This window comes from Cryptomeria japonica, chromosome 1 (genome assembly GCF_030272615.1).
Source record: "Cryptomeria japonica chromosome 1, Sugi_1.0, whole genome shotgun sequence".
Lineage (NCBI taxonomy): Eukaryota > Viridiplantae > Streptophyta > Pinopsida > Cupressales > Cupressaceae > Cryptomeria > Cryptomeria japonica.
The window spans coordinates 204,446,714-204,474,331 of record NC_081405.1 but is presented as its reverse complement, the minus strand read 5'-3'; the positions used below and the strand labels follow the sequence as shown (position 1 = coordinate 204,474,331).

Here is a 27,618-nt window from a genome sequence, read left to right as displayed (position 1 = left end):
AAAGGACTAATAAGAAATATATTCATAGACATGCATAAAAAATTCAGACATAGGTTTTTGCATATTCCATATGTAATATCTTCAGGATAATCAAGATGGCCAAACAAAGACAATATATACATATAAAACTAGAAATTTAAAACCCTACAACTATGAAAACATCTTTTCGAACCGCCATTTATTCAGTGGCTATGGTGAGTGGAGTTGCAGAGTTCGTGCTCTTTGAAAATGGTACCTCATCAGTGTGAATGTGATCATGCTGCTGAATCACTAGCACTGAGGCACTGATTTGAACGCTAGATGAAGCCAGCAGATCCCCAATTGGACCCAATTCAGCACACTCCGCAGTTCTATCAGCCAAATCTGCAACAAGAGGAGAAGGAAAGCGCCCTCTGCCAACCAAGATTAAATTATATTCATTGCTCTTCCCAATTGAAAGGACAGACTCTACTGTGTTACTGATCTGCTGCTCAGTATAGACAATAGAGCCCTTTACATCCTCAGAGGAAACATTCCTGCCTGGAGACTTCTTTGGAGTGGATGGAACAGAGCCGTTCACGTCACTGATTATATCAGCCAGAGCTTCCTCATCTAAAACGCTTTCCTGCTCCCTGTTCATCTCTGCGGTAGAGAATGTGTAGGTTTCTCGATGCTTATCATGGTCATGTACAGGAAGTGGGGTTAAATTGAGTGCAACCTGATTGATTTCACTGTTAGGCAGGAACCTTATGACTGATAGTTTAATACCAGGATGTTCTGCCATTCTTCTGCCATAGACTAAAGCCTCGCGATCATCCGGGCCTCCAAAGAAAAGCACTGCAATGTTATGGGAGACACTGGAAGGCGCCAGCTGGGATTGACCCCCAAGACCCCTGTTTACCAGAATGCCAACAGAGCAAGGAGCGTGCTTCAACACCTTCTGGTTCACTGTCCTTATTCCAGCATTCACAGACTCCAGGACTCCATCTACTCGTTGGTATTTGTGGAAGGGCAGAATAATCATTGCGGCTCTCTTTTCTTCTGCAACATTGCAGATGTCTACATGCATGTCTTGGAATGCGGAGATTTCAGTCATGGGTCTTACTGCTACCTTGCTCAGTTGCTCAAATGCATCAAAGGCAATCACTATCTGGTCTTCATGTGACCTATTTCTGTTCCAGAAAGGTTGGCCATTTTTCCTTGCTTTGTGAACCAACATGATGGATGAGGACCTTTCAGAGAGCTCTACAAGATGCATGATATAAAGGCGTAGGGCTGACTTCCTGGTTCCTCTGGAGGCCTCCATTAAGTTTATGATGGCAGGGATGTTCTTGGTACCATGCACACAGGCCAGAATCCTGAGCTCGTCCTTTTGCTTGTCTCTTTGTAGTTTCCGATGCTTGTACGGGACTTGTTTCCTTGCCGGCTTGTATATAGCCATTACGATTGGGGTAGTGATGAATGTTGTGAACAGAGCCATCAGCACCATGAGAGCGAACACTTCATCATTCAAAACCTGGAAACCAAAAGAGAGGGTCGGGATTAAAAAAAATGAATTTCTGAATATATCTTTAAAAAACCAGAGATATCAATCATACCTTCCTGTCCTTGCCAATGTTGAGGACAATTAACTCTACTAGCCCTTTGGTGTTCATCAGGAATCCTAAGGTGAGTGATTCACGGAAGGAAACCTTGTGGGCTAAAGAAACAAAAAGAGTACCCAAAATCTTTCCAGCACAGGCAGTCAGTATCACCAAAACAAGGAGTCCCCATGATTGAGCACTGCTAACGGTTGAAATATTTGTCTTCAACCCACTAGAAGCAAAATACAGTGGCAAAAGCAGAACACCCACAAAATCTTCAATCTTTTCAATCAACATGCCTGCAAAGGGTCCCTCCTTGGGAATAGTTAATCCGAAGACAAAAGCTCCAAAGATTGAGTGGATACCGATTGCATCTGTTACAAACCCCGATGCCAGGACACCTGCAAGTGTTATGCAGATAAAAAGCTCACTTACCGGCTCATTGTCAGGTGACCGGCGGCCCATCAACGCCATCATGGGTCTCACTGCCAACATCATGAAAGCCACAAATACTACACCGCAGAGCAAAACATAAACTGATATGACTGGACTCTTGCCTGACCCTGACAGAGCAACAGCAATGGCTAAGAGAATCCAAGCAACCACATCGTTAACAGCCGCTGCAGACATGGCCAGCTGGCCCACATCTCTTGTAAGAAGTTTGAGCTCTGCAAGTATCCTGGCAAGCACAGGGAAGGCAGTGATAGACAGTGCAACACCCATGAAAACAAGGAAGGCACCATAATCCACACCTTTTGAAATGGTTGACCTCAGTAAAAAGGCAACACCAATCCCAGCTACAAATGGTAAAGTGATTCCAGCAGCTGCAATTGCCAGCGATTTTCTTCCCGTTCGCTTAATGGCATTAAAATCTAACTCTAGCCCAACCAGAAAGAGAAAGAATAAGAGGCCGATATTGGCAACAGTTTCAAGCACTGGGGTACTATTCTTGGGAAAAACAGTTTTCATGTAAGACTCGCTGCGTCCTATAACAGATGGGCCAAGAATAATGCCTCCCTGCAAGGTCGAACTAATTTTTTAGAACAAAGAATTAATATAAAATATAATACGAATATATTTCAATTACTAAAGGCCATAAGAGCCATTTTAAAATTGTAAACTTAAAGCTTAAACAACCAAGTCCCGAATGCCAAACAATGTACTACTGTTTACTTTTAGGCTTTCAATGTACTACTGTTTAGTTTTGGGCTTTCCAGATAAGGGCGCTTAATTTGGCTCATGGAGTATGAACAGGGTCGATTAATTCTGAAGTCACCATCTGTTACGCAGTTAAGTTACCTATATGAGTAGTTTGTATTCATTCTTTCGAATTACACATTCTGGGCCAAAATTAAAATTATTTTAGAATAGCCTACACCACAAAGATTATGGAATTGATTTTCTCGTTTCAGTTGTAGATACATCCATTCCAAACTGTTTTCTTAAATTCCGCATACCTATCTAAATTTCTTAAATTCATATCTACTAATCCATTATAAACAATTAACCAGCGAAGAGAAAAACAGAAATTTAATTTCACAAAGCATATACATAGATACGCAACATATGTCCTAGTTCTAACAAAGACAATTTAGACAAGACAAAATATATGTCAAGGCACTAACAAAGACAAATTTTAACCACTGGTTTTCTGTGTGTGATCAGGCTTGGTAAAACATTCGATTGACCCGTCATATTTTACTATGCTGATAGCAAATGCATCTACAGTATGGATCATGGAAGCAGATGTATAACCATTGAGACAATCCTGATCAGACGCATATTTTGCCTTAATTTTTCTTATTGATGACTTGCACTCAGATCAAAACCAATTTGACTACTTTTGAAGATCCATACAGTAATCTGAATTTAAAGACTAGGATTATTAAAAACCCTGCCAAGTAAAAAGTGAGTTGATGAATTTAGTACTCGTATCAACGATTTAATATAAGATTTAGTAAAAGCATGAAGTGTAGTAGATTAGACATTCATCGGTTGGATTTTGAATGCTGTTTCTTGTATAATCAGTTTCAGTAATCGAGAATTCATGGTGCACGTACTTCCATACGCAGGAAAGTCAAATCACCATCACCGTATGTCTGATGCCATGGTTATACATTAATGTTGTATAGATAGAGGTGATGCAAACGAATTCAGTACAGATACAGTTCAGCAACATGCAAAATGGGCTGCAGAAGCTTGTTGGATTTCAAGCTTTAGGATTTGCATTATAGCTGCGCATATCTATCAATGCATACACACCATTAACTTAATTTTCATCCAACCTTTTCCTTATGTGAGAAAGCCTTTGGAGCAAGTACTTCTACAGTATGGATCAAAGGTTATCAAACATAAAACTACAGAGATAATTGGAGGATATTATATAAAAAAAAATCATCGATCAAATAGGATTCACAACTGAATTCAACTAATCACATAATTATTAAAACAACTAACAATTACTATTCAAAACTATTTTCTAACAACGGATAAACTAACAATATTTATTATCAAATCCTTTATTTATTGTTTAAGAAAAGAGCACAATGAAATTTATTCATCACATTTATAAACTTTCAATATTTATTTATCAGTATCAAACCCTTTATTTACTGTTCAAGAAAAAGGCACAATAAAATTTATTCATCACATTTATTGAAATTCCTTTTTTAATCACTACCATATAAATTTGAAGTAAAAGCAATTAAAAGAAACAAGCCAAATGACTTTCTTCCATCAAATTCTAAATTAATACCAAAAATGGTATTTCGATCATATCTAGTCATTTCTATGAGCAGTATCAAACCCAATTGAAAAAATAACAGTTTCACCAAATTTATTCATTTCTCTGATTGGGAATCTGAGACAAAACCGACAAGCATTCCAAACAAAGCCTTATCAAATATAAATATGATATTGTAACAGTATTGACAGAAATAAGAAAAAATGGCATTTTCATTAAACTTTATTAATTCTATAGCTAGTACCAAACCAACCCTTATCAGATTCTACTGTATTGGCAATCTAAGAAATAAAAAAGAAATTTGAAAATAAAAAACTTTTGAAAATGTAATATTATAGCAGCTTTAAGGGAGGAAAGGGTCAAAATGGCATTTCATTTGAATTTAATCAAGTTTCTGATTAGTGCTAAACCCTTATCAAATTTGCCGTATAAGTAATAAGAAACAACAAATTTGGTTAAAAGACATCATTATTACTACCGTTATGCATAAGCATGGAACAAATAAAATATGCAAACTGCATAACAGAAACCTTACACTTTAAGCTTTTGGTAAAAGTAGGAAACATCTCATTCAAATAAGAGTATGAAATGATCAGCACAAGTTCTAATATTTAAATATTAAAGATTATATAACAGGAATATCTAATTTAGAATTCAAGACAGCGAAATATAACATGTGGTATAACTCCAGCATTTTCTACATATAAGTTCTAATTGAGAAGGCAACCACAATTGCCTGTTATCCATGGTTAGCATAAATTGCAATCAGCAGATCAGCTAAAATGTTCAATGTATAAGCTGAAAAAATGTAAGCTTAAGTATTTTACATTGAAAAGACGTAGAATGAGAGACTTTTCTTAACAAGCAAGTGATTTGAAGGTCACAGTAAGCTTTTTCTATTTTAAAAGGCATCTATTAACACTTTATATGAATGAGGTGATTAGTGGGAACAGAATAATAATAATATCTTCTTCAAAATAACAGGTTGCAGGTTCAAACCTCAAAAATCGAATTATTTCAACCATTTAATCATTAAGTAGATCATTAAGTAAGTAGATCATTAAGAATGATAGTCAAAATTAGTTCTATGTTTTCTTCAATCGTTCTTGGCTACATATACCCTTATTTTCACATTGCCCTGTCATTCATGATTTTTAATATCTAAGATTTCTAAATCTGAATTTGTAATACGCAAGGATATGCATGTCCTCTAGTATCCTATTCATTTGATGCAGCATAATTTGAGAAGAAAATATGACAGCATAAATCCAGTACAGTAACTGCACTTATTGAGGCTGTCGTCGTTGTATAAGACAGTAAGGCACAAGAGAGTCAGTGTCTAAATATAGATCTTTGAAAAAGGAAAAATCCTCCAAAATCCTAGATAATAGAGGTATCAAGCTGTGTATAAGAATTTCCGTATAACACAAATCAAATGCTCATGGGTTTCCCATAGAGGAGCACTAAACTGAAAAAATAAAAAATGACAGAAGTGGGATAATGGCCAAGATCAATAGATATTAGTGTAAATCAAATTGTTATTTTTTCCTTAACCATAATGACATCCAATTCCACATCAAGATTGAATATTGAATTGAACAAGTAGAAGTCACTCCATATTTATAGCAGTGACTCCATTTAAAATATCATAATAAAACCAAAGATGATGAAGCTTAATGGAAGTATCAAGCACATCAAAAAACATATTATGGGCATTCCTAGCAATGATAACAAGCCATGTGAAAAGGGCCTAGAAGATGCAAAACAAAAGATGTAAAGAACTTGCATTGTTAGACAAGAAGAAATAACTTGATCTAGAAATTTGAAACTAAGATTGGAATCTTAATTGATAAATTAATTTTAGAATGCTTCAGATGTAAGTGGGGCCCATAAATCATTAGAGTTAGAATTAATGATTCAAATTTATTTAAATGGTCTAATTTTCTACAAGAAATCATTTTTTTGGAGTGCTTATCTAGAAGACAACTACAGATTTATGGTACATTCGGAGGACACTAACAAATCCCTTTAGGGTTCTGAGTATCTAGCATTTTTCCAAACTTTCCAAATTAAGAGTGCACTTCATAAATGTCTTCTCTTTGAAATAAAAGAAAGAAAGATTATTTTATAGTTCATAATGTCGGGTGGTCTGTATATGGGTCTATAAATGGCTTATAGCAATACGAAACTACTATATACTCCTTGCGCAAGGCACCTAGCTGTGCTAAAATTGATGCATACATACTTTAGCTTCTGTAGGATTTAAACTTGTGACCTCTCTTTCAAGAACACAAATTCTCCACCACCAAACCAACTCAAACTAACAGTGATAACAATTGACAATGTTCCCCAAAATCCCCAATACCAAAAACAAGAAAATTTTGAAAGAATGGAATTGACGTGTTCCAATAGAACATAAATAAATATTATATGTTCACATAACAGCAAATTAAGTTGCCACGAACAAATAGATTAACTCAAACCACACAAAACAAAATCCAAACAAGCATAAATTGATAACACTAATCTCACTTTACAAAAGAACTCTGTAGATAACATACTCAATGTGTAGGTTATTGCCAAAACAAGACTCAATCAATGTGTGAATTTTACCTCTTGAGTTTATCAAATCGATAAGCAAACAAAAAGAGCTTGAGGATTAACATTTGTACATGTTTAATACTATATGATGGGAACAAGCAAATTGGATTTTTTCTCTTTTTTGGTTGGGTGTTTTGATCTTTCTAACAAGCTTCTACTGAAGATTATTCCCAGTCGTAGAGGAGTCATGATCTATTTATATCCTTCAGATTGGCCAACATGGCGACAAATGAAAGAAAAAAACACTAGTTTTAAAGGGTTGTTCAGAGGGTGAAGACGTTATTTATATACGGGTGTCTTATTTCAGTGTTTTATGGAGTTAAACTAAGTACATGGTTGCCACAGTTGCACAAACGTCGACAGTGACTGCTCATTGTTTGCTCACCCCTTTTTTTAATTTTTTTTCAGAAGTTATAGTTTTTCAAATAATTTAATGTGCAACGAAGAGAAATACAGAAAGTCAATTTAACAAAGCCTCTACAAAGATGTGCTATATATGTTCTAATTCAACCAAAGACAGTTTAGACAAGACAGAATATATGTTTAAACACTATTACTGCTTTAAACAAAATGATATGGGGATGACAGCATATTCGACTGATCTGTCATATTAGAAACAGTTTAAATCATACATTAAATTTATATTTCTAGATTAAAAAGTGTTAAACATTCAGAGTTGACTGATATTTTTTAGGCTTAATATGTTGCTTAAAATGTGTGATCACAATAAGAATACACTACTAGATTTAAAAGCGTTAAACACTTAGAATCGATTAACATTCTCTAGATTTAATATGTTATTTAGTATATATGATTTAAGACTGACTGTCATATTAAGACACATTTAACAATTCGTCAAAAGTGAAAGAACAAAGAGACAGCATGAAGAGAAGGCCCACTGAGAATTACACCGTCTTCAAGGGAATATTAAATTGTTTCTTAGTACGGAAGTACAAATCTAAAGAAACATGAATTTTCACGTCCAAGTTGACCTATAAGCAGAGACCTGCCCATCGCCGAACACAAATTAGCAGAACTAGTATGGCACAAAACAACTGGAGAGGGAAACAAATTTTCCAACTAAAGACATTGAATTCGACAGAAAAAGAGAGGACACATACCCAAAAAGACAACAGTTCAGAAAATAAAATTATCATGGGGAGAGTTCTTACGATGATCTCTGCTACGACCCGAGGCTGACGGAAAGGCTTTAGCAAAAAAGCTGCCGTCCGAGTAACAAGAAGCACAATACAGATCTGCAGGATGAGCAGAGGGAACCCAAAGTGAATGGGATTATCACCTTGCCAAGCTCCGTTGGACGAAGTCTTCATCAGCTCATAACATGTGCTACCATTCCCGGTGGCAGCAGCTTGCACTAAACTGCGCTCCATAGTTTTTATTACTCCAAATAACTCTGCCAAAATTTGCACCCGTTTCGCTCCACCGGAAAAAAACTTAGCAATTTCAGTGCAGGCTGCCCATTTGTAACGAATTATTAAATTTGCATGCCTTATATTGAATACTTAGTCACACTTGTCGATCTTACGGCTAAGAAAATCAAATTCTCAAGTCAACCAGCACCCGCCCGGAGAGCGACGTCGGTGGCTTGGAAGAAAAGGGCTCACGAGAATAAAGCCACAGACGCGCTTTGTATAAAGAAAGTCCACCTACGCCACTCAATCTCAAAGACACGCTTTTTCATCACGCACTAATCGATCTGCTATTTAATGAAATTTGGGGTAGATCTTATTTCTCGGGTCTCGAATGCGATATTGCCGGGAATGCAGGCAAGATTAGGCTCCCTATCTTAATTCTTCCACGGATCCTATATTTAGAATCGCTTTTCCCAAATTTACATTTGTCCGTTCAAAATTTAACTTTCATAAAAATAACCAGAACAAAGCTTTTCAATTTCCAAGTTCAATGGATTCTTTCTATCTCTACTGGTTAGGGCGGCGAGTGATCTTTAGACCATGACAGCGCCAACATTTTATATGAATGAGATTTTGATTTAAATAATATATTTTAAATTTAGATTTATTTAGGTGGTTCATTTAAAATCATATCAGATGAGTCATCTAAAATTATCTTATTATTGAATAGGTCTTATAAAATAGATTTTTTTTGTGAGAAGCTGGTATGATTTTAGATGAGCCATCTAAACATTGTAGTATATTATTTAAGCTTGTCTTATAAATGAAAATTACTAAAACTTTCTTAAAATATTGTTAAAAAAAGTCACAACTTTTTTCAATAAGATCTTGCTATAAATTTCATGGTATCAATTAATCTAAAAAATAGTTATTTGATTTTAAATTGATAATCTCATAAAACTTATAATACTAATTTATCATAAGTAGTATCTTAGAAAATATTCTCATATTTAAATATTATAAGAATATTCTCATATTTAATTATAATATTTAAATATTTTAAAAAAAATTTCCCAACTAAAAGTTATAAACTAATGAAATATATAAATATGAATGTCATTAGTAGTTTACAAAAATAATTTGATATTAGATGATAGATAAAAATTGACAAAAAAAAATTAAAGAGACAAGTTGATTACAATGGTACAAAGAAAATGTTAATTTAGTGATTGTTAAGAAATAAAATAAAATTTTAATATTTTAAGAATCTTTATAAATGAAAAACACTATAATACAATTTAATATTATAGAAGGTGATCAACAACAAATGTATAAGTGTTATATTTAATATTAAATTTGAATCATAATATTATTTAGTTAATTTTCAATATATCTCACTTTTATGAATTAATTTTAGTTCTTAGATCTCTCATTTGTTACTTTGATTCAATTTTATGAATATTAAATTAAGTTGAATCATTTCTTCATACATGGGTTTAAACTTCAATTTTTTAAAACTAAAATTTGCATTTGAACTTTACCATTCTTTTCCTACAAGTCATTCTGAACTAATCTATTTATATGTGTTAATTTGTGTTCTTTGGTATTGTATTTAAGAATATTTTTATCCATTTGAAATTATGAGATCATCATAAAACATCATCATTATTCTTGACATATTATCATCATTATTCTCGACATATTGCTTCCACCATTATTCTTGACATATTTCACACTTGTTTGATGTCTTCAAGATTGTTGTTTATACCCCTAACTTTAGCCATGCCCTCATTTCTTTTGGCAACATTCCAAGGACCAAAATGCCAATTAGAAAAAAAAGACAATAGCATATTCTGATCTCTGAATAGACAACACTATTTCCTTCCCTTTGCATACCCTATTTTGCATCAATAAATAAGTGTAAGGTGCGACATGTCATCCTTCACAAACAAAAGGTTCAAGGATTTTTTACATTTTTTCACATTTCTAAGGGCAAGTCTCTATGTATATGCTTAAGCTTATTTTGACTAGTAGTTGCTCAACATTTTGAGTAGTAATTTATGGAGTTGGTGGCCCCATGAATATAAAAATCACGACTTGTTTTTATATAGTCCTCTCAAATAATATTTTTAAATGAAATTCTTAGTGATATTTCCTACAAATAAAATTTGGAGGCAAAATTAAAGACAAACAAAAAGGAGAGAAAAAATAATCGTGAAAGTTATGTATCATTTTTCTTAATAAATAGTTGTTTATTTCTAGTCCCTCCTTTTTTCTATAGTCTATTTTCAATTATTTTATTTGGTAACTCAGGCACGACCCAAGCCCAACACCCAACATGCCTTAGCTTGAGCTTACTTGCTGTCAAGTTGGGGTTCGGGAAGGGGCGACCTTGAGGTGAGACTAATCTCTAAGGATGTATCAAGTCGTCTGTAAGCCAAGTGCATTGGGTGATTCCAAGTTTTAGAATCGAATCGAGACTAATGGAAGCAAATCCACGGTCCAAGCCAACTTTGTTACCCATCCTATTTTCAATTATTAAATAACAAATCTTTCATATAATGATTTCAATTTTTTTTTATAATTAAAATTACATGAAGACACTTTCACTATTTATTTTTAAGCATGATAGTTATTGGAGCACGAAATACGAGACCAAAAGAACTGCTGTACGGGTTGTAAATTCACCTGAAGCTAAATGGGATGGATCTACGGCTTCCATTGGCCGCTTATTTGAGCGCTTTTAGTGAACAACAGAAAACACCCTCCCCTGGTTAAGATCTAAAAGCTAGAAACCATAAAGTTTCAGAGGATTTTAACCAACCCACACGTACAAGTACCACAATAATTTAGTACGTACTTTAATTTATTATAAACAGAGAATAAGGAATGTTTCAGCTAGCGAAACGAGATTGAGAAGAAAGGTCAATGCTACTTACAACTATTTCTGTTATGACACGAGGCTGTCTCAGAGGCTTGAGCAGAAACGCTAAGGTTCGACTCACGGTAAGCACGACAAATATTTGCAGTATGAGAAGCGGCAATGCGAAATGTGTGGGATTATCGCCCTGCCATAATCCATTGGAAGACGTTTTCATTATCTGGACACATCCCGCCGCATTGAAAGGTCGAACCATCGCAAACTCCATCACAGTCTTCCTCACCTTGGCCTTGCTCTCTACAGGATTCGATCTCTCAACCTCAACAACATATACAGCACACCAAGATTCCATTTCCCTCTTATGGAATATTAACGGAACAACACACAGATATTGTGTCTGCAATGATTAAAAAGAGGAATCACACCAAAAAGCCCCAGTTTGGCCTGCAACGCTCTTGGTACAAAGCCAAGAAATGTACTTTTTCTGCCATGTATCTCATACAACGTGTAAAGTTTTCACACACACAGTTTGTGCTGCAATTTAATTACTGTTTTATTCAAAGCTTGCAGCAGCTGTAAAAGGGTGTGATACCCATTTAAGTGCTTGCATTTGCAGAAAAAACTAATAAAAATATGTCAGGATTCCTTAGAGGAGGAACTAAAAGCCGCATGGATGCCAACAAGATGCGAAACGCATTTCAAATGAAATATTGTGGTGATGTAAAGCTGAGATGTGTTGGCAACCATGTTTAATAGGGTGGAACTTTTATTATTCGGACTTCCACTGAAAATTGAATGGTTCAGATTTTGGAGTATACTAAGTTAATGCCAAAGTCTCTTTGATTTGACGTTTTATATCAATTATTGCGCATCAGTGAGAAAGGAGCGACGGTTTTATAAATGGAATTTCCTTAAAATATAGGATATCGATCTCTGATACAACGTAGGACGATTTTCAGTTTCTATTTTAACTTCCTGATACTATTCGCTGAAGTGGGAATAACGGACTTTTTCCACGCGCTTTTAACTTCCTGATACTAGTGCGAGGATAGGAATATCTTTTTACTGATCTGAGTTTTTTTTAATAAATAAATTATATATAACAATTTTTAAACATGATATCTTCATGACATCATATGTAAATCTTTATGTTATTTTTCCTTTAGTTTTAGGTTCATTTTGAATGTGAGGTTGTAATATAATTATTTATTGATAATGGTCTAATCATATGCAATGTTGGGCTGATTTACTCTCCACCTCCATTTACACATTTCACTTTTTTCTTATTGTCTTTATCTATTCAAGATTTATATATAGTTGGATAGATATATATTCATCTTGATTGCCTATTAAAACTGCTGTACGTGGTGCACAAGCACTCGAAGCCAATTGGAATGGATCTACGGCTTCAATTGGTGACATATCATCCTTCCCAAACGAGAGGTCCAAAGATTTTTTTAATTTTTCCACATTTCTAAGAGACCAAAAATACAGGGTGTACATGGACTCGAAGCCAAATGGAATGGATCTACGGCTTCAATTGACAACATGCCATCCTTCCAAAACGAGAGGTCCAAAGATTTTTTAAATTTTTCACTTAAAAAAACTGCTGTACGGGGTGTACTCGAAGCCAGATGGCATTTGGATCCACGGCTTCAATTTACCACTTATTTGAGCGCTTTTAGTGAACAACAGAAATTACCCTCCGCTAGTTATGACCTAAAAGCTAGAAACCAAAGTTTCGGAGGATTTTAACTAACCCACAAGTACAAATACCACAATAGTTTGGTACCTACTTTAATTTATTACAAACAGAGAAATTAGAATGTTTCAGCTAGCGAAACGAGATTGAGAAGGAAAGTCAATGATACTTACAACTATTTCTGTTACGACAGAAGGCTGTCTCAGAGGCTTGAGCAGAAACGCCAAGGTTCGACTCACGGTAAGGACGACAAATATTTGCAGTATGAGAAGAGGCAATGCAAAATGTGTGGGATTATCACCCTGCCATAATCCATTGGAAGACGTTTTCATTATCTGGACACATCCTGCCGCATTGGAAGGTCGAAACATCGCAAACTCCATCACAGTCTTCCTCACCTCGACCTTGCTCTCTACAGGATTCGATCCCTCAACCTCAACAACATATACAGCACACTAACATTCCATTTCCCTCTATGGAATATTAACGGAACAAACACACAGATATTGTGTCTGCAATGATTAAAAAAAGGAATCACACCAAAAGCCCCAGTTTGGCCTGCAACGCTCTTGATACACAGCCAAGAAATGTACTTTTTCTGCCATGTATCTCATACAAACGTGTAAAGTTGTTACACACAGTTTGTGATGGAATTTAATTACTGTTTTATTCAAAGCTTGCAGCAGCTGTAAATGGGTGTGACATCCATTAAGTACTTGTATTTGCAAAAGAAACTGATAAAAATATATCAGGATTCCGTGAAGGAGAAACTAAAAGCTGCACTAACAAAATGCTGAATATTGTGGTGATGTAAAGCTGAGATGTGTCGTCAACCATGTTTAGTAGGATGGAACTTTTATTATTCGGACTTCCACTGAAATGTAAAGCTGAGATGTGTCGTCAACCATGTTTAGTAGGATGGAACTTTTATTATTCGGACTTCCACTGAAAATTGAATGGTTCAGACTTCGGAGTATACTAGGTTGATGCGAAAGTCGCTTTGATTTGACGTTTTATATCAATTATTGCGCATCAGTGAGAAAGGAGCGACGGTTTTATAAATGGAATTTCCTTAAAATATAGTATATCGATCTCCGATACAACGTAGGATGATTTTCAGTTTCCATTTTAACTTCCTGATACTATTCGCTTAAGTGGGAATAACAGACTTTTTCCACGCGACTTTAACTTCCTGATACTAGTTCGAGGACAGGAAATCTTTTTACTGATCTGAGTTTTTTTTTAATAAATAAATTATATATAACAATTTTAAAACATGGTATAATATTGATCAATTGTTTTTGGATTAGATTGTGTGAATTTTTTTTTGGGTCAACGTTTTTTATTACACTCTGAGCTTAGCTTTGAAACATAATAATTTCATCAGCTCATTGTATCAGGAAACAATTGATCAATATCTTATGGATTGTGGAAACTTAATGTCTGTTAATGGTATAATATGTATTTCTTCATGACATGGTATGTATATTTTTATATTAATTTTTCTTTAATTATAGCTTCATTTTGAATGGGAGGTTATAATTATTTGATAATAGTCTAGTCATATGTAATGTTGGGCTGATTTATTCTCCACCCCCAATTACACATTCTCATACATTTCACTTTTTCTTATTGTTTTTATTCAAAATTTATATATAGATAGATAAATAGAAATTCATCTTGATTGTCTATTTATTATACCTATGAGTCATTTATTCTTGACTAGCCCACCTCCATCTTGATTATAGCACCTTTATGTCCCAAGACATTTGTACAAAAATGTGATGGATCTTGTAATTGTAAATTCGAAATTGAAATTTCAATTGTTGAAATTCCATAATCTCCACCCTCTTCACTAAGGTTTATGTGTTAACTAAACAATGCTTGTATGATTTATTGGCATGTCCATGTATTTAAAGACTAGGCTGATGTGGGTTGGGATGATCCGTTGCATGTCCCACAGTTGGTCTTCACGAAGGGCAAATGGGTAGATATGGCGGTGCATAATTGGTTGAGGGCAAACTTAAGAAATTTCAGACCAGTCTCCAAGTATTTTCGGGGTTTTTTCAGAGGTCCAAGCAGTGGAAATTGGCGGAGTATGGACAGATCTAGTGAAGGGCATCAACGATTTTTGGATCGTAGGCATTTTGGTCAGGGCCCGCGGAAAAAGTTTATCCCAAATCATTTAAAGGGGCTTCTAGGTAAATAATCTACAGAGTTGGGAGGAAAGCCATCCTATGTGAAAGTTGTGAAGTTTTCATCTGTAAATGAGGCAGCTAGGGTTTCTCGGTTGAATGCTGGTGAAAAGATGATGGACAAACAGTCTAATAGTAACCCACTTGAGTTATCTTCGTCACATCAAAGGGGGGATAAGGTAAGGGGATCTTTGACATCAGGAAAAGACGATAAGGTAAGTGAAAATCAAACTGGTTCTGATTTAGGAGGTGGGTCTTCACAGGTATGGTCTCCTGTTCCATGCATTGATTTACTTGATTCTGTTGTGGATTTGAAAGCTCGTTGTTTGCATACACATGCTATTTCTGAGGAAATATGGGGGGATGCAACTAATTTATCTAAATTTGATAAAAAATTGCAGAAAAAGTGGTCTGATATGCGTTATTTTCAATTACTCTATGCAAATGCATTTATTATTGTTTTCAACTCTTCTTCTATTAGGGATGAAGTTTTAAAATCTTCACATTACTGGTTTGGTAAAAATTTAGTGTTTGTTTCGGCTTGGAAACCATTTTATGTCCCTGCTTGGTCAAGCTTTAAATTAGTTCCTTTCTGGTTTAGCTTTCCCAAATTACAGTTTGAATTTATGGACCCAAAGGTTTTGGAACAAATTGGTAATACCTGTGGTTCGTTCTTATCATCAAGATTTGATTTTGTGGAGGGGGAGCTTTTGGTAAAAATCTGTGTCTTGACTAACCCTAATAATGTTTGCCCTCAGACCTATATCATTAAATCTCATGAGGGTATCCGGAAACAACCAATTAATAAGTTGGAGAAAGACTTTGGTAAAACTTCCTTGCAATTGGATGCTCCTTTTCTTATGGATTTTTTGAAATCCTTTGTTTTGGATAAACTATTAGTTAATGGTTCCACTGGGAAACATCCCGCTACTTTTGAGGTTAACCAGGCTATGAGGAATGTTGGGAAGCGAGAGGTTTATGTTGTGTCTCACGATCTAGAGTCTGTAGGGTTATTTACAAGTAAGGATAAGACAGGAGCTCACCAGAATATTGTGGTTTTCGGGGACAACAATGTGGAGGATCTGCTTCCAAATCTCACTACCTCGAAATCCTTGGATAAGTCACTAAATGATGGTGGTGGGAATCTTGTCTGTCCTATGAAGTCAAAAGAATACTTAAAAAGTTGTCAGGGGATTGGTCAGATTTTTGCGAAGAATGACGGGGTTGTTTCAAAGTCTAATGTTGGGGTTTCTTCTCTAGGATTTCCTGATGATGCTATTCTTTCTCAACAAGTCAAAGAATTGGTGTCTAATTCTTCGTAGCATGTTGATGTGGATGTGGATAATAACACTACCTTAGGAAATAATATTCAGTTGGGGGACATTCCTGTTATTGTGCCAGATGAAAATCTGGTTCAACAAGTAAATGATTTTTTAAAGATCATGAGCATCAGATGGATGAGGACATTACGAATAGGGTTATCTGTTCCATTGAGAATGACTTGGGGGGAATTAAATCGACCCTTCCTATTTCTGCATCTGCTAACCCTTTTGAGGTGTTGGCCTCATCAGAAGTGGGCATCATAGATAATTTAGTCATGACTTCTCGTAAGTCAAGTATGAGTTTACCAATTGTTCAAACTACTCTAATTAGGGCTTCATCTGTGGTTTCTCCTGGTAGGGGTAGGCCTCCAAAGAATCAAAAGACTCAATTGGAAATTGATGCTGGGATTCAGTAGACTTTGTCTCTTTCTCCTGGCGTTGGGAAAGGGAAGCATTCGGTTTTTCTTAGTGACGCTATGAAAGGAAGTGGTACTCCTAAGGGTAAGACGAGTAAGAGGTTTATTATCAGTCCTCCTGTGACTAGGTCGAGGACTGTGAAGTGTAATCTTCAAAGTAGTTTTGGAGAAGAGAAGTCTTCTCCGTCTAAAGGAAAGAGGGGAGCTTCGGTCTCCCCTCGAGAGCAATGAGAATTATATCTTGGAATGTTAGGGGCATTATGTTAGGGGCTTAAATGCCCCTAACAAGAGGCGCTTAATTAACTTAGTTAAGTGTGATATTTTCATGTTGCAAGAGACAAAATTGTCAAAGGAGTCTGCTGATTTGGTTTTTTCTTCTTGGAGAAAGTGGGAATTCCTGTCCTCTCCAGCTTATGGTGCATCAGGGGGTTTGGCATTGCTTTGAAATAACTATAACATTGAGGTTGAGCTAGTTGCTTCTACTGTAAACTGGATGTTGGCTTTAGTTAAAAGCAAGCTTTCGAAGGTTAAGTTTTGGCTTTTTAATATTTATGCTCCTTCTAGTATTCAAAGGAAATCTAAATTATGGGGAGATCTTAAGAGAATTTCCTCCCCTTTAAGGCATGGTCCCTTTATAATCTTTGGGGGGGATTTTAATGCTAATACTGACTTGGGAGAAAAGAAAGGAGGTATTCTTCCTAATAAAAAAATTATGGAAGACTTTGGGATGTTCATTAAGGACATGGGTCTTTTTGATTGTCAGTTTCAGAATGGGATTTTCACATGGACAAATATGCGAAGAGATTTTTCTCAGATTGCAGAAAGGTTAGACCAGTTTTTGTTATCAGATGTTTGGATTGATTCAAAGTTTGAATTTTTTTCCTCTATTCTTCCAGTTTCGGGGTCAAATCATTTTCCAATTTCCCTATCAATTCTGGAAGATAAAGCTCCTTTTAAGTCACCCTTTAAATTTGAACCTATGTGGTTTAGAGATTCTTCCTTTTTGCCTTTGCTCAAAAAATGGTGGAGTTCTGCTCCTTATTGCTCTAGATCCCGAATATTTCAGATTGTTAAGAAGTTGAGATTTTTGAAATTTAATATTAGAGAATGGAATATCTTGCATTTTAAGAACATCTTTCAGAAAAAATAGAGGATTCAAGATATGATTGAATGTCTTAATTCACATGTGATTCAACATGGTATGGTGCCTCTTGTTTTTGATGAACTAAAATTGCTAAAAGTAGAGCTTGAAGAAGTTTTGTCCAGAGAAGAAATCTATTGGAGACAGAAATCGAGGGAGATCTGGCTTTCAGATGGTGATAGAAATACAAAAAAATTTCACTCTTCAACAAAAATGAAGAGAAGTAAAAATAGGATATCTTGTATTGAGTGTCCAAATGTCAAACTTTTAACAGAATAGGAGGATATTGCTTCAGAGGCAGTTAGGTTTTTTAAGTCACTATTGTCTTCAGAGCATGAAGATCTTCATAATAACATTTCTTCTAATATTCCTTCTTTGGTATCTTCAGAAGATAATAAAATGTTGATGTCTCCTTTTTCTTTGGATGAAGTTAAGAATGTTGTTTTTGCAATGAACTTTGATAAGGCTCAGGACCAGATGGCTTTACTCCTTTACTTTTTTAGAAATGTTGGGATTTTGTGGGAAATGATGTTTTATTGGCCCTTGAGGAAGCTAGAAGGAATAGGTCTGTTTTGAAAGAGCTTTAATATACAATGATTGCAATTATTCCTAAAAAAGAGGTTACTAGGACATTTGTTGATTTTCGCCCTATTGCTTTATGTAATACTTTGTACAAGATTTTTGCCAAGGCTATTTCTTTAAGGTTGGCTAAAATTTTACCTAAGATCATTTCTTTAGAACAAGGGGGTTTTGTTCTAGGAAGGGAGACAATAGAGGGAGCTATAGTGGCACATGAGGTTCTGCATTCTATTTCTACTTAGAGAATCCCAGTGATGATCCTCAAATTAGATATGATGAAAGCATATGATATAGTAGAATGGGGGGCGTTGTGTGTTGTTCTACTTAAATTGGGCTTTTCCAAGACATGGGTCAAATGGATTCGTGCTTGTATTTCTTCTGCAAGGTTCTCGGTTCTAATTAATGGCTCCCCTTGTGGTTTTTTCTCCTCTTCTAGGGGTTTGAGGTAGGGGGATCCCCTGTCTCCTTTCTTGTTCATTCTTCTAGTTGAAACATTCAGTTGGGCTATAAGAGCCGCTAAGCTGGGAGGGCTTTGGAAGGGAATTAGGATTCAGAATGTTCCACAAAGCATTTCACATTGCTTGTTTGCAGATGATACCTTGTTATTTGGTCAAGCCTCTTTGGGTGAGGAAAGAGTGATAAAGGGGATAATACAGAATTATGCATCCTTTTCTGGTCAGAGAATCAATGTTGATAAGTCAAAGATTTTTTTCCTTCATGCTTTATAATTGGTTCAGGATAGATTGAAGATTTTTTGGGGATTTGCATCTGGAAACTTCCTTGTTCTTATCTTGGTATACCTTTCTTCATTAAGAAGGATAGAGTTGAGTTTTGGGATAAGATCATTTCAGTTATCTCTAGAAGGATCCTATCCTAGAATCATAGATGGTTATCTTTGGCTGGTAAGATTGTTCTTATTAAGTCTGTCCTAAATGCTGTTCCTATTTATCTCATGTCTGTTTTGCAGTCTCCGAAAGTGGCTCTTTTTAGTTTGCAAGATACTCTTAGGTCCTTCATTTGGAGTAATATTAAGATGGTAAGAAAAAACTCCCTCTGGTAGCATGGGATAAAGTTTGTTTGCCTAAAAACCTTGGGGGCACAGGCATTAGGAGTCTGGAAAGTCACAATTTAGCCTTAGGTGCTAAGTTGGTTTGGAAATTGTATGAGAGACCATTCTCCTTTTGGGCACAAATTATGTTTGCTAAATATTTAAATAACGGACCAAGAGAATATGTTTTTCAAGTTTCTAATTTACCGTCTGGTTCAGCTATTTGGAATTTTCTATGTAAATGTAGATCAGTGATTTTGCCTCATCTCTCATGGATTGTTCATATTGGTAGAAAGGTCAGGTTTTGGGAGGAAGTTTGGAATGGACATCCCCCTCTAGTGAATTCGAGGGATTGGTCTCCTTAAATTTCCACTCTTTCTTCCCTTTGGGGTGTCTTTGTGGCTGATTATTTTGAAATTGAGTATAGTGGGAATCTTAAGGTGGCAAAATGGAAATCAATTGAGTTTTTAGATATTGATCAAAATGTAAAATTGGAATATGAAAAGATGTTGGCAGAGAGAGTAATAATTCTTTCTGATGCTGACGATGAGCTTATCTGGACAAGGAATATCTCTGGTAAGTACACAGTTAAGGATGGCTATAATTCTCTCTTGGTTGCTCAAGATTTATCTGCTTAGCCATACAAGCTGTTTTGGCATATGGCTTGCCTCCCAAAGGCTGGTGCTTTTTCTTGGTTAGCGGTGCAGGACAGGGTCCTTACAGGAATGAGGTTGGACAGGCTGGGTATTACTGCAGTATTTTCTTGTGTATTTTGTAATAAAAATTTAGAATCCTCTGCACACTTGTTTCTTCATTGTGATTTTGCCTATGCTTGCTGGCAGTGGTTGTTTGAAAAGCTTAATATTTCCTTTGTTATTGGTAAGGATCTCCTTTCCCACTTCAGAGCCTGGCCTCTCCTGTTTGCCTCATCTTTCTATGCATGTCTTTGGATTATTTCTCCATCTATTATGATTTGGAATATTTGGTTAGAGCGTAATAATAGGATTTTTAAACAAACAAGTTCTTCCTTGGTTGAGGTTTTATTAAGGATTGAATCTTCCATCTTTGAAGTTGCTTTGTCTTTTATCTATAAGAATTTGGAAACCCTTACCTCTTTTTCTCATTAGGATGGTAGGGTAACTCGAGTTTGGAGAATGTTATTAGTCTTACCTTCTCATGGATCTATTTTAAATAAGACTAATGCTATAAGTAAGAGAAATTTTGCTTGCTGGAAACCTCCTCTGCAAGGGCACTTTAAATTGAATTTTGATGGTGCTTCTTGTGGGAACCCTGGCCTGGCAGGGGCAGGTATGGTAATTTGTGATCATAAGGTAAGATTTATTCAGGCTCGTTGTCATGCGATTGGTTTCAAGTCTAACAATTGTGCAAAATTATTTTCTTTGTCCTTTGGTTTGGATATGGCTATATCTTTGGGAATTAAGGACTTGATAATTGAGGATGATTCTATGGTTATTATTCAAAGTGTCATGAAAAAGAAGTCGAATTTTTGGCAATTACAATATATACTTGATCATATTTTGCAAAAAATAGAATTTTTTTATTCCTTCTTGATTTCCCATTGTTATAGGGAAGTGAATAAGATTGTAGATTTCTTGGCTAATTTAGCCATTGACAGTGATGCTAATATGCGGGAGGTAAGTGTGGTTGAGATCCCTTCCTCGGTTTTGGAATTTTTGAAGTAAAGAAGGGCATAGTTGTTGTCTTCATCAACCTCCTTATTTGGTGTGGCTTTTCTTTGGTGTGGGTTCTGCTATGCTTGATCACAATATTTATTTTGATAGGGTGTCTGATTATGGTTTCATTTTTGCTATGTGGTATCATTCTAACTAGTGGTTGGAGAATTGTGTTTCATAGACAGGGGTGGTTCAGACTGGTGTTTTTTGGCAACATTGGATATGCATCCTTCAGTGATCATACTTTAAGCTTCTTTCTATATACTTCTATTGGTAGCTTCCTTTATATCTAATGTGGCTTATGAAATTGGGATGGGTTTTTTGATGTACTATGCCAATGGGCATTTGGTATTGGGTAGAATAGGGTTGTGTTACTTAAGCAATACTAAAGGGTTTTCTTATTGGTTCTTTCCCTTCAGTGCTTTTTGAACCAGACACTGTAAAAAAACTTTTAAAATTTAATATAGTTCAGTGGTTCTATCCACTTTTATCAAAAAATAAATAAAAAATGATGAAGTTATATGTATATGTATATACACATAAATATACATCCATCCATTAATCCATTCATCCATACAATTATGTATTAAGTTTCACAACTCAATTTCTCACAATTTTTTAAAAGATTGTTTTTGGCTAGCTTTTATTTATTTATTTATGAAAAAACTTATACAATGCATAAGATCGTCTTCGCTATCCAATATTAGAGCACAAGTATTAGGCTGAAACCTTTTCAACTTAGAGTCAAGAATTAAGAGGTACTCATATTGTCAAATTCATGTGGAACATGAACTCAACCTCATCCCTTACACTATTGAAGCTTTGCACTCAATAAGACTTGATCCTTTAATAGACCCATTCAACTTCACCAACAAATCAAAACACCATCGAATTCACTTATAAACTAATTCTCTCCAAACAAATTCAATTGCAACTTCTCCATCAACTATTTTCCTTGTTTGAATATCAACTAATTCAACTTTCATTTTAATAGTTTTAATATTTCGAATTCAATATTTACTTTTAAAAATATAAAGCTACCATTAATTCCCAATTCTTCGTGGAGACTCATTTCTCAAATCGCACTTTCAACTATGCGAAATATGACTTGTAAGCTTGGCATTAGTTATACAAATTATATAAAAAATAATAACATCATGTGACCTTGAATCTCAATTCGACTTTATTTTAACCCGTGAAACTTTCTTTCTATATGAAATGTATCTTGTGGACAATATGTTTTCGTGGGGACTTATGGACTTTAATTTAATGCCGATAGTGATAACTCCTCACATGTAACAACATGCTCTTTTCATGATTGACACGCAAAACCCCCAAGCTTGAACTTTTTACACACGCAACCCGAATTCTAACCTTCGAGATTTTTTTATTAACATATTGTATGACATCTTCCATATTGTTGGAAGCATTAATGGTGACCTCTCTATGATGATATCGATATTTTTTTCTTCCAAAGATGCAAGGTCATATGTATATGAAGATAATAATAATGCTCTTAACTTTTCTATTACAACGTAGAATTATAATTCATCTTTGACTTTAATTACTTTCTAGTTTTCACAATTTGACTTTCATATTTTGATTTGTCTTATTGTTTTTAATTTTCGGGTTACTATTTCATTTGTACTAGCAAATTTTAAGGTTGCCATTCTTTAAAAAAAATCTATGCATAAATAATAAATGTTTTTACATTTTTTCATAGCACTTTATTTATCTTTGTTCTCTAAATGTGGGCAAAAGTTACTTTATCTCTTATAACTTCTTTTATCAAACAAAATTTACCATCTTAGAATAGAAACAAAATTTGTATCCTTTATAGTGAGTATAGTTGTGGGATCAATACAAGAAAATGGATAAAATCTATATTTGTAAGCAAAGAGGATACTTAATAAAAAACTACAATAAACAAACAAAAACAAAAAGAGAGGAAGAAAATGTTTTACTTAATTTCAACAACTTTTGGTTATCTATAAAATAATAGTAAATGGTCAAATTAAGTCTTAATAAGACTTTAAAGAATTCTAATTACCTACTCTATAGGTGCATTTTTGTTCTTATATTTTCTCTTCTAAGGACTTTAGGTTCATCTATGTTAATATGTTTCTTAAATTGTCTTTACATAGTGTATAACAAGAAGGGAACAATGAATGCAAACAAATAAAAAGGATAATTTCAATTTTATTTGTGTGTCTTTTAATTTCACCTAAATAGGATAATTTCAATTTTATTTGTGCCTCTTTTAATTTCACCTAAATAATTGTAATGTTATGTTTAATGAGACATATCCCTTACAATCCCTTCAATCCAATTTTAGATACATCTATTTACTAGCTTACCTTCAACCCAAATTTAAATACATCTATTTAATAGCTAATCTATAGGAGAGGGGAAACATTGTATTTGATTGGTTTAAAAGGGTTTTTGAAAGGGCCCAACTCTTTTACAAAATTGCTAGCAAATCATAACTAACCTATGAACAATTACAAGAAATATGTCATTAAATAACTAAGAATTAAGAAATTCCATAACCCATTTGAGCAAGGAACACATCCTTAACCCATGTATGTAAAAAAGAGACATGCTACAAAAGAATTTTCTTCCTTATTTGTAAAACACTCAAAGAAAATGAACATTATTTTTCATTCAAAAAAAAGAGGGAGAAGGGAACCCTATTTGAATTCCTATTTGTAAAGAACACACAAAAAGAGGAATACTAAAAAGGAAAAGATAACCATAGAGGGGTAGCCACAAAACTCAAAGGATGCACATTAAAATCTCTCATAAGAGTAATTGAGGAGTAAAGAGGAGGAATAGTGAAGTAACTCAAGAGGATCTATAGTTTTCACCACATTAGTAATAAGAAGCTGCAAAGGAGAACCACAACTAATGAGAACAAAATTGGCATAAGATCCCTTATCATGAATACTAGATTTGGAAACCCCATTACCAATAGCAAGGTACACATAAGAGAGAAGGGGAACTAGAAGACACTATTTGTAGTAGTAGTACCACAATCTAAACCCAACATTGAACCTAAAAATATAGAGGCTTATTACTCAAAAGCTCCTCCACAAGGATCAAATTCTTGTCACATACTAGAGACGAAGTGAGAATTGGAGCAAACATGTAGGGTATGAAGAAACTCAAGTGACTAGATCCCTAGGTTGTAATAAATCAATATGCAAGTTGCCAATGCTTACATTAGAAGCTAAAGGACCACCACTAGTGAGTGAGAAAATTCTATTTGAATCTTAAACAAGAGATGAGGAGTGGGAAGATATCATCCAAGAGAACTATTTCAATAAAATTGTAATTATATTGAAAATCAACCTCCCTTGCAATCCACATAGATAAAGAGAACTGATTTAAATAAAAAAATTCTTCAATTATAAAGCATAAAATAGATACATGTTTTTTATTTCATTCATATATATAAAATTTCATAATATCATATTTCTAATTATTAATACTTATATTTATTTATTAATTTTTTTTTTTTATAATTTCACAGTTAAACATAGACACTTCAAAAAGATATAATAAAAACCAAAACTAAGTTTTCAATAATTTTTTATAAATAAATCTAATTTCAATCATTTAAAAGAAAATCCATTAACCATACCCAAACCCATATCTTAATTAAAATTTCTTATAATGGGTATATTTGACTAATAAAAAATTTGAAAGTTAAAAAATATATCATGTATTTTTTCCCAACAAAGAAATAAACTCCAGAGATAACTGAAGTGGCGAAAAGAGGGGTTTTACGAGACCAACGGATTATCTCATGAGAAGTATGGTGAAAACAATGGAAAAAGGCACATGCAAAGCTCCACCAAAAGAAAGACACGGACATATAGGACAGAAAAGAGTAATTTACTTTACAATCGCATGCTCATTAGATAGAAAGATCGCTTACAGAGTTACACAGTAGCGAGATAAAAAAATTTAGGAGATCGAGTCTATATGTGAAAGAGGGAATAAAGCACCAAGCCAGTACTAGTAACGAGAATATGATGTCTATGTGTCTTAACAAAAATATTGCCTTCGGATCTTTTCATTTACACCACAAAACTATTTTAGTCATAATCAGAGAAAACCCTATGAACTTATTTTAAGATTTAAGGACCAAAAATTCTCAGTTGTCGGCACAACTGGTCCATGTAAAGTAAAAGCAGCGGTGGATATCTCGCACAGTTAATAAAGAAAAGGTGGCAGAAAATATAGTAATGGTGATGTGCAGATACCATGTCCACTAAGATGGTTATAGGTATAAAATTCTTGAGTGGAGATTATAAAGTAGAAGACAAGCTATAACTATCACGTTGATTAGGGCAGTCCAAATTTCAAATATAGGCATGAATATAACACTAAAAAGAGAACAGAACTATATATACTCAAACATTGTTAACACCGACCTTACAGCATTGCATGTTGTGGTATCATATTAGTTGGAAATGGCAACAGTTGGATTTGAACCTGGAATCAAATACTTTTAAAATGACAATACTGAAATCTTCCTATCAGCTAAAAACCCTACAGCTAAAAGAAAAAAAATATTGTTTAAATCAATCACGGCCTACAATTGATTCTTCACAACTTTTGACTTAAGGGCTTTTTTTGGTGGAGGAAGAAGGATTTGCCAATAAAACGGTTTCTCCTGTATAATTTTAAAGCCACAAGGATTTTTGGGGAATTTCAGTCAATAAGCGTGGTTTATTGTGAATTATTATGTCAAGGCTTGGAAACAACTCGGAAAGACGACTTACAGGAGATTAAGCCCTTACTCTAATCTAATTAGCTAAACTTATGAGACAGAAAACTTCAAATCGCAATCTTCATTCATAGATTACTGCGTCTAATTCTAAATTAAAAGAATTTTTAGCTTTAGATTTCTAGCTATCAAACTATGTACATTGTAATTTCTAGCGACAGAGCTCTATATTTCTAGCTTGATTCAATTAAAATGAGAATTATAGGGAATTTTAAAGATGCGATAGGGCACTTACAATGATTTCTGCTACGACGCGAGGTTGCCGCAACGGCCTGAACAAGAAGGCGAGGGTTCGAGTCACGGTAAGCACAAGACAGATCTGAAGAATCAGCAGCGGTAGGGCAAAATTGATTGGATTATCGCCTTGCCATCCCCCGTTCGAAGTAGTCTTCATAAGCTTGAAACATGTTGCATTAGCCGTGGCTTTAGCGGTGGCATTCATAGCCGCTGCTAGGGCAAAGGCTCCCTCCATAATTTCCTTCTCTTTTCTAGGGCATAAGTCGACCTCGCGGCCAAAAGAATAGAAGCCGAATCGAAACAGCTATTTTCGCCGCGGAAAGGTTCCGATCCAAATAATCGAACAAGTTTCCATCTTAAACAATGTCAGGCTTCTTATTAACCTAAGCAAAAGGAAAGTTTCCCTAGTCGGCTTCGATCCGGTGGCTTCTTTCATTGGCCAGCATAGAATGTGCAAAAGGCCGAGGCTTTTGGCCTTTGCCTGTTAAATAATGATGTCCATTGAAAAGGCAAATGCAGGCTGTCATTTATGATTGACACTCTGCTTTTCTAAGCAATTCTTTTGATTCAAAGCTTCCACTACCGCCCTATTATTCGCAGAGAGGTTTTGTGCAGATTTTAATTCATTTTTTTTAGTGCAGAGAAGTTTTTTATTCTTGTTTTGGGCTATACTTCAGTGATCCTCCCTTATTTGCGGAGAACTTCTCGCGGAATGACTCGGAGAACGCTCCGCTGTTTATCCACATTGTAGCGATTCATTTGCAGCTTTTAGCCCGGCGAGTCAGGTGGATCTTAATATTCAGTGCTTTGGGGAACTCGAAATATTTTTCGGATAAACGACAAGGATATTCCAATTGATGTTATAAGATCGTTGGGAGGTATCGTAAATCTCCGAAAATAGGAGGTATCCTAAATCTCCATTAATCTCGTCTTTTAAATTTAGACATAAACAAAATTTCTGTTGAAGGTACGAGATGATGTTCTCAAATTTTTAAGAATACTTTTAAAAACAATTACAAATTGAAATTCATATATATATTTGTAATAGTTGAAAATTAGAACTTTGGGAATAAGCAGTCAAGTGTAAAGAATTATATATAAAAATAAATAAAATATATTGTTCATATAAAAAATTAATTATGTATATGAATAAAATAATAATAGTATTTGTTTGGTGGAGGGTAGACAAGTGGGCAATAGTGTGACATTGACTTCAAGCACGTGCAATTAAATCTCTTCATTAGCACCAATATTTGTTAAATATTGACGATCTAATGATCCTAAAAGAATTGTAGAGCGACATTGCCACAAAAACCTATGACGAGTTAT

At 34.7% G+C, this 27,618-nt stretch overlaps 1 protein-coding gene across 4 annotated transcripts; it reads right to left on the bottom strand.

The window, feature by feature from the left end:
- Positions 1-27,075, bottom strand: LOC131070146 (cation/H(+) antiporter 19). Of its 4 annotated transcripts, none has more exons than XM_058005688.2 (3): positions 26,288-27,075; positions 1,578-2,579; positions 1-1,495 (listed from the first exon to the last, which is right to left on the bottom strand). In XM_058005688.2, exons 1-3 carry the CDS (start codon positions 26,522-26,524, stop codon positions 179-181), a joined length of 2,556 nt encoding a protein of 851 aa, XP_057861671.1. In that variant the 5' UTR covers positions 26,525-27,075; the 3' UTR covers positions 1-178. The 4 variants fall into 4 exon arrangements, with proteins under 4 accessions (XP_057861671.1, XP_057861673.2, XP_057861670.2 ...); XM_058005690.2 differs by lacking the exon at positions 26,288-27,075 and adding an exon at positions 13,036-13,273; XM_058005687.2 differs by lacking the exon at positions 26,288-27,075 and adding an exon at positions 11,219-11,711.
- Between the last annotated feature and the right edge of the window lie 543 nt (positions 27,076-27,618).

Excerpts from the sequence above, each read along its gene's own strand:
- LOC131070146 (XM_058005687.2), bottom strand. The coding sequence starts at position 11,512 with ATGGAATCTTGGTGTGCTGTATATGTTGTTGAGGTTGAGAGATCGAAT. Across the intron at positions 2,580-11,218 it reads GTGTCATAACAGAAATAGTT|GGAGGCATTATTCTTGGCCC; the intron begins GTAAGTAGCATT and ends TCGACCTTGCAG. Across the intron at positions 1,496-1,577 it reads ACATTGGCAAGGACAGGAAG|GTTTTGAATGATGAAGTGTT; the intron begins GTATGATTGATA and ends TTTGGTTTCCAG.